We start from the raw sequence: 8229 nt of genomic DNA on the forward strand, positions 1-8229 counted from the left end.
TCAAAATGTCAACCAAAATTGGTTTTTTACTTTAGTGTTTCTTTTAATTTTTTTCCCCCGAAGATAGTGTACGAGAAAATGTTATGTTTTTTGGCGGAATTCCGAATAATTGCACATTTTCGGTAGCATTGCATTGCACGTGAAAAGAGAGTTCTCACTGCGAAAAAATTCTTGCCGAGTACACTGAGAGAAAAACTTCGTGAATGGGACCCGAAGTTGAGGTCATATGGATCTCAGAAGTTTTCGGATCACGCATCCGAAAACTTGAGGTCGAGCTGCCGAAGTTCGGGTCAGACATCGAGGCACTTCGGTATGTACCGGAGTACTTCAGACGTCAGACCCAAACCCCTCGGTATATATCGAAGTACTTCAGATGTCTGACCCGAACTTTGGCAGCTGGAACTCAAGTTTTTAGATACGTGATCCGGAAACTTCAGAGATCCATATGACGTCAACTTCGGGTCCCACGCACGAAGTTTTTTTCTCCGTGTATATGTATAGGTAACAATGTGTGCGTGAGGATAATGTTAACCTTCCTTTCAATAATTGAAGGCTTTTAAAGATCTTGAAATCAGTTTTAGGCAAATCCTCGCTGCAAATACGTCATTACATAGCACAAGGGCGTTTTTTTCCCCCTTTTTTTTGAAAATTTAAAGAGCTTCCACTTTAACGGCGCATCAGTTTCCCTTCAATATTTAGTGTAGGCAAAACGAGCTCCTGAGCGATCGAATAGTGGTATCATTCCCCATAAATTATTCACAAAGTTTCTGTGACGCAAATTCATCGTAGACACGATAAACATAAAGAGAAGATAGGAGGTGAAAGGAGAGGAACGCAAAATGTAAAAAAGAAAGTGGAAGAAGCAAGGAGAGAGAAGAAGAAAAAGAAAAGGGAAAGGGAAAAAAGATTTATATTTAGATTTGAGCTAATTTGTTTAAGTTGGCAACAAAAGGACCACCAACGTTATTCCTTGTTGCTAGCATAACACATACAAAATTTGTAAAAAAATTAGGAAACTAAAATGGTTAAAGTTAAAATACTGAACACTTTATACCATTTTTTAATTACAGTTTTTTTTAGACAACAGTGTTTGCCTAGTGATCATTTTTGTCTAAACTACAAATCGAAAGCATTTAAATACCATCATCACCCATACCCATACTCTTTACAAATGGATTTTAAAACTAAAAAATAAATCAATCAATCAATAGACAGATAATAAATAAAAAAACAAAAAAAAAAACAACTAGTCTTCTTGACTGCACAGGAGGTATTACAGACTGCATTTCTCTGTAGGATTTCGTTCTTGACACAGACGTTCTTGAGAAGTGCGCAAAATGATTGTCTAACTTCTAAAAAGTTTTCCTCTAGAATAGTTCGGAATATGTCAAGCCCGATTTCGTGTGTGCAAATGGTCATGTAATAGATATGATAATAGTCTTTTTTTGTTCATTAAAATAAACTGTAATTTGCCAAACCTGTTCTCATAATTATCTCGCCGGTGTATCTAAACCACACAAACGGCCAAATACAAGGTTCTCCTGCGTAAAATTGCGATACCATTTCTTAAAAACCCACCCATATGGTCTAGTAAGATCTTATACTCAAGTCTCAACCCCCAATTTCTCTCTTAGAATGATGGCTATCTCCTCATTTGGCACTTTGACTGCTGCAATGTTCTTACTTTCCGATGTCCGTTCTTTATCGATGGTAAGATACCCATGCGAGAAAATCAATCTGAGAAAAAGCGCAACACTCTCCTCAGGCGCCAGTGTCGTATCCCCTCGAACCATGTGGCTCAAGTTGAAAAGGTCCTCCGTGGTCAGGGTCAAATCATTGAGGTTGAGGTCATGCGCAGTGCCGTTCAAGATGGCCATCAAGGTGTTATTTATATTTTTCTCACTAAAAAGACCTTCATATGGACCTAAGTCGCCCTCCTTCTCCCAGTAAGGCTGCGCAATCTGCTCTGGCAAGTAACGTAACACCGAGTCTGAGTTAAACAGAGTGATTGGAGTGTTGATCAAAGCGTAGCCTCCGTAACAGGTCGTGATATGGGCGTGTTGCGTCGGCGAGAAATTGAAGGCACTGCAGAGTTCGAACACCTCCTCAGCGGTGAACCCGAAGTGGTTGTAGAAATCACTGTGGAGCATGTGGTTCTCTTGAAACTTGTCCAGTCTTGCGAAAATTTTTGAGGTCTTGGGTCGCGTTACGCCTGGAAAATGTGGAAAAACTTAGTAAACTCCAATAGAAACGTGGAACGTGGAACAAAATACTCACAAAAAATTTTAATTACTCTCATTTTTTCAAATTGTACCTAATGTTAATTTTATGGACATCCCCCACCCTCCCACCCATTGTAACGCAATCGTTATGCTAGTCCAGGGCCAGACACCTCCAAAATAATTACATAATATTTTCCTCAACGCCTCCCTCCCCTTTTTAACAAACAAATTCGGAGGAAGCTTACAGTTTGACCTTCATAAACTGGCAAGGCTAGGTAATAAAGTATATTCAAATATGACAAGGAAAATGAATATTTGAAGCAAGAAATTAGGAAATACGGGTATTTGAGGAAAAAATACTTGAAAAGAAATATTGTGACAAATACAAGTAGATTAATGAATGCTGGGGACAATAAATGGAAATCTACATAATGTCAGTGAAGGCAACACGAGCTTCCACTTGGTGAAGTTATGGTATCACCGTAATATCACCGTGGTCCTGTTGTATCGCTTATTTGCAGGACACGAAAAATATCCTTTTACTGAACGTGAAGAGGTTGTACTACAGCATTTACAGTTCGTATGCAATTTTCAGTGTGGGCAATACGAGCTTCAAGTCAAACAGTGGTATCATCGTGAAATTGCACGCTTACTCAGAATACACAGAAAAAACAACTTTTTACTGGTCGAGAAGAGGTGACTATAACGCCATCTCAGTTTGCCTTCAACTTTTTGCGTAGGCAACATGGCCGCCCGCCACGTGGTCAAATGGTAGTATCACCGCACATGCATTCGAAACAGACAAAAAATATCCGTCTACCAAAAGTGGAGACGTGATTCGAATGCATCGGCAGTTCGCCTGCAGTTTTCGGTGTAGGCAACACGGGCTCCCACGTGGTCGAATAGTGGTATCATCACGCCGTGAAATACAACGCTTACTTGGATTACACACGGAACAGACGCATAGAAGTAACTATGACACTTTATAAGATCGCCTGCAATGCTTATTTTTAGCAAAAGGAACTTTCACATGATTCAACAGTTGTCTTACCGTGGTGGATTGTAAGCTTATGTTTGTATGGTCTCCATAAAATGGCAAGGCTAATTAATTGAAGTCAATTTACAGGGTACGCCCCCTTATTGCTTCACGCACAGCCCTTTGAAGAGCTGCTCGCCTATGGCGTTAGGCGTTCCGCATTACTCTTATAATATTATACCAAAGCAGAGTAAGATGTTATCGGAAAATGTAAATAGAGATAGTGCAATATTGTCAACTTCCGAGAGCCGTCTCTTGTTCTTACCTGTGATCAATGCTTTCTGAAAATGTTCGTTTTTCTCAAGTGACAAGATAATGAATTCTTGTATGTACTGCATTCCAAGGCTCACATCTTTAGAGCTAATCTCGATAAACGCAGAGGAGAAGAGTCCGTTGATGATTTTGTCAAACTCATCCATGAGAATGAAAACTTTCTTGCCACAGAACTCGTGCAGGCGCGCTGAGAGAAACGGCAACCCCTGGAGCACTTCTATTTCGTTCGCCGTTTGAGAATACAGCTTCACGAAAGTATCGAGGTGCGCTTTGGCCAGATCCTAATGGAAGGAGCAGTCATTAGAAAAGAAAAAAAATGGAGAATGATGTTAATTTGTTTTCCTTTAAAAAATAAAATTGGAATGGTGATTTTTAAAAACCGTATACAAGAAAGTTGTTTCGGAGTTGCATTGTGCATTTCCAAAAATGGGGTTCAATTTTTGGTAAGATACATTGAAAGAATGAATGGATTCTTTTTATTTGAAGACCAAGTGTCCTCCATAAAAAGAGGGGGGAAAAGAAGAAGAAGAAAAATGATTCAAAGCGTTTTAAGGTAAAAGAGATCTACCATTGGTAGTGGGCTCCTAATGAAAATGCCTCCTTTTTTCAGGTAATGAATTGCATGGTCTGCTTGAGACCAAGGCTGGATTTAGGGGGTGGCCACATGGGCCGCGGTCTATGGCGGCTTTAGGGGGTGGCAAATGTTGTAATTTTTTCAAATGTAAGGTATCAAGAAAAAACATCTGATTTAGAAAAAAAATTACAAACTAGAAAAGGCGAACAAATGTCTCATTTCCTGAGAGTTAAAGTATAGTAATTTCTAATTTGTTCGTCTTTCGCTGATACAAGAGATAGCGCCTTTCATTAATCTACTTGAGAGAGAAACCAAACACGCAATTTGGCCTGGAACGGCGCGGCGCGGCGCAGAGAGCAACGATGACGAGGACTTGAGATGGAAAGGAGAAGCCCTCGGCAAGTCAGTCAGCATAAAACACACATTAGCGCCTACACTACTCCATGAATACTTCACGCATTGCATCAAACGGAATACGGTCAGCAGCGATTGGCGTGAAACTCGAAACAGGTAGGCGTGATAGTGCCTGCTAGACTGCATGAATACTTCACGCATTGCGTAAAAAAACAGTGCGGTCAGCGTGAAACGCATAGCGCCTACAAGACTGTACAGATACTGCACGCATTGCGCTAAACACAGTGCGGTTGGCGCGGTGGCGGAAATTAAAATCATTAAACCACATTCATGTTCATTCTTTCATAATTTTTTCGTTCTTGTCTTATAAATGAAAGGCCTCGTCCACGCAGAGATAGGTTCACGGAACTTAATTTTCGCGCAAAGTTCCGTGAAATTTTGCTAGTGGTTGAGGGTGCAGGTGATTATTTTAATAATCACCTGCACTTTAGTGGTGGTTTGAGCTGACTAGAGCTTGACCAGAGGTAGGTGTGTAAGACTCCCGGTTTTCTTCAAGTCAAGTCCCGGTCAGTCTTTTTTCTTTCTCGCAAACCAGTGGTTAGGCTGATTAGAAGACTAACTGCAGGTCAGAAGCTGTCCACTGGTTTGGTTACCAGAGGTTGACAAGAGATCTTACAAATGACCTGGGCGGAAAAGGTAAAAAAAGGGAGAAACATAGGCAGAAAAGGACAGAAAAAAGACTCCTCTCCTAATCTGTTTTCGTCCTACTGTTTCCTCCTCTTCTTTTCCCCGCTTTTGCGAACGGACCTTGGTCGTGATGTTCGTGTCGGGGTCTCTGATGATCTGCCAAAAGATTTCAGTGAGGTAGATGTGCTCCTCGAAAGCAGAGCTGACGACGATCCGTAAACTGGCGGCCACGGCCTTGTAGGTGAGTCCACCCGACGAAGAGAAGGACAGGTGGATGACGGGGTGCTCGCCGAGGTAGCGCTCCATCAGCCCACGGTGCTTCGCGATTTCCAGCTTGGGCACGTGCGGGTCTCCAGCCCTGAACAGCCTGCCATCAGGGGAGCAATTCGTCAGTCTTGCCTTTCATTCCCGCTCACTTTGTGCTTGATCCGAAAACAATGTAATACATGAAGAGGCAACGCATTTTCAACTGAAATTTTGAGCCATGAAATCTTCGTTTCCCAAATGAAAGAACGTAACTTCATTTTTGTGTTGTAAAAAATGTACACTCGGAACTCGCATTTTTACTTTGATTATGTTGAAAAATTTTTGCTGAAAATTACCCTCGTTTTCCTACAGATTCAGCATAATTCTACACTGCGCGTTCGTTTTCGCGTAAAAAAAAACCAATGAAGGAACTGTTGCCAACTTGAAATAAGGTTACGTTACTATTGTGTGGAAAACGACGAAATAATCAGTACTTAAAAAGAGGGAACCAAATTTTTGGGAAAAGAAGAGCCGATGGACTTCTTTCCATTGGTATCAATAAGTAGAAAAGAAGAAAATTCGAAGATAGAAGTAAATAAATAATAAAAAAAACGAGGGGTGTCTTCATTAAGGGCTAAAATTTGCCACACTCTAGATTTATGTAATTTTGACAGTTTTCGACAGAGGATGTTGCCGAAAGTTGCAAGTTTTGGTTCCCAGATCCATGTATACCTATGACATTTTATCGACTGAGCACCGATCCCCACTATCTTCAATTTCCTACGACCCTACACGCTATCGTCAATTACAGTCGAAGTTTCAGAAATCTAGGAGGGAAAGGGCGATTTCGGCCATTAATGACACCCCACCTTTGTTTAGGATACAAATTTCTCTCAGATATTCCCCAATTTTTATCCCCAACTAGAAATTTTACAGTTCTTACTTGGCATTGGAGGCATCCGATTTATCTACCCTGGTCCCATTCTTACCAACAGCCACTTGAAGGAAGGTCTTGAGCATGTCGATGTTCATCGACTTGCCCCATCGGCGAGGACACGTGACCATGACGACATCTGACGGACTTTCGAGGAAGTCCTTGATGAAGAGCGTCTTGTCCACAAAGATCTCAGATTCGACGACTAATTTTGTAAAATTGCTGTGTCCTAATGAGGTGTAAGGATTCCTTTGGCTTTGATATTTTTTGTAAACGGAGGCCGCGACGTGATAAGGGAGAAAAACCAAAACTTGGAAAACAAAGGAGCTCCAAAGAAACATCACACACGGTAGTAAGAAAACCACACCCTGATAAAAAAAAAAAAAAAAAAAAAAAAAAAAAAAAAAAATTAAGATAAAAATCAAATTCTATTTTTCTCTAGCGTTTCATTTGGAATGAAATGCTGATTCGCCCCTAGTTTTTCTATGACTGTGGCTTTCATAGAGTGAAAATTTAAAAAGAGCAGAATTGGCACGAAGGGGGCATTGAGGTTATATACGTGCATGGCGCATTGCAAGCAGCCACATTCTTAGGTTTGAACTACGTGTTATCAAAAATGAATCAATTCGAAAATGAAATCGAGAAACATGATGTGATGCAAGCTCAGATTGAGAAATTCAAGTTCGACCGGGTTGGTTTCCGAAAGGCGTAAAAGGCGCATCCAAGAATTTGAGTGATGTGTATTTTCATGATTTTTTCTCGATTTTCAAAGTTGGAAGCAATGTATCTCAATCAGCGGTGTTGCAAATTTCTCATTATCTATTTTTATTTTTAATTATATAACTTTAAAATTAACAAGGTGGAGAAATAATGCTGGTTCCACACCATTTCGCGGGGAAACAAAGCCAAGAAAATACCAAAAATTAAAATTAGAGTCAAAATTCAGAAGAGTTAAAATTAGAGTCAAAATATTAAAGTCATTTCTCCTCCTTGTTACATACAGTTCGGGCCACTTCTTAGTGTTTAATTTTGTCATTTAAAATTAGCTAGATATAGATAATAAATTAATAATTATAGGTATTCAGCAACTGTCAAATTTATTTGATTTCATGAAATGTTTAATTTTGCAATACAATTATATTCTTCATTGTAATAATTTTCCCTTGCCATTGGTTTTTTTTTTTTTTTTTTTTGGAGTGAAGTGAGTTTTAAAACTGAAATGCTTGCCAGTATTAAAAGTCACTCCTCTGTACATCGTTATAGACGTGAGTTATTGATTTTGTAAAGAAAAAGAAGCCGGAAACCTACTTGGTACGATGATAAATTTTGGTGAGACTGTACAACGCAGGGCTGGAAAGCGGAAGTGCGGCCGTGTGGCATTGTCGCGTTCTATTAATCCGGCTGGACTTGCTAAGGAGAAGGGATTTCCCGAGGGAATTCTCTTTTTCGTTTTTTCTACCCGTCACCGCCGGCCGACAACTTCCACTCACCAGTCACCAGTCAACACGCTAAGATGCACAATAAACTACGCATGCATGCCCAGACTGGGTCCTCTCCATATACAGGGTGCTACCGCGCCGCGACACAAAAGTGGCCACGTCTCCTGTCACTACCAGAGACAATTTCAAACACCCCGCTATAGCAATTTAAGCAATACAATTTTACCTGGTCTCCATCCTGCAATTACGGTGTTTAGCTCCACGTTTCAACGCCACTTCGATAAAATTAAGATTAATTACGAGTTTTGTACAGGTATTTAAAAAAATCAACTTCCAATACATAACTTCCCAGCAATGGTAAATATGCATGTATCAATAATATTTGATTGAATTTTGATGTTAAGCAGCCCAAAAATTAGGTCTAAATTAAGGCTGAAAACATTCATCGTCCGATTTTCGATATT

At 40.1% G+C, this 8229-nt stretch overlaps 1 protein-coding gene across 1 annotated transcript; it reads right to left on the reverse strand.

The window, feature by feature from the left end:
- Positions 1-1047: 1047 nt before the first annotated feature.
- Positions 1048-8004, reverse strand: LOC109029778 (uncharacterized). The gene is made up of 5 exons (XM_072298145.1): positions 7635-8004; positions 6336-6694; positions 5267-5513; positions 3524-3812; positions 1048-2212 (listed from the first exon to the last, which is right to left on the reverse strand). Exons 1-5 carry the CDS (start codon positions 7704-7706, stop codon positions 1605-1607), a joined length of 1575 nt encoding a protein of 524 aa, XP_072154246.1. The 5' UTR covers positions 7707-8004; the 3' UTR covers positions 1048-1604.
- Between the last annotated feature and the right edge of the window lie 225 nt (positions 8005-8229).

Source organism: Bemisia tabaci, chromosome 3 (assembly GCF_918797505.1).
Source record: "Bemisia tabaci chromosome 3, PGI_BMITA_v3".
NCBI classification, from domain to species: Eukaryota; Metazoa; Arthropoda; class Insecta; order Hemiptera; family Aleyrodidae; genus Bemisia; species Bemisia tabaci.

Coding starts and splice junctions, on each gene's coding strand:
- LOC109029778 (XM_072298145.1), bottom strand. CDS start 7,706: ATGCCACACGGCCGCACTTCCGCTTTCCAGCCCTGCGTTGTACAGTCT. Junction 5,514..6,335: donor TCGGATGCCTCCAATGCCAA/GTAAGAACTGTA, acceptor CCCTGATGGCAG/GCTGTTCAGGGCTGGAGACC. Junction 2,213..3,523: donor TCAGAAAGCATTGATCACAG/GTAAGAACAAGA, acceptor CACATTTTCCAG/GCGTAACGCGACCCAAGACC.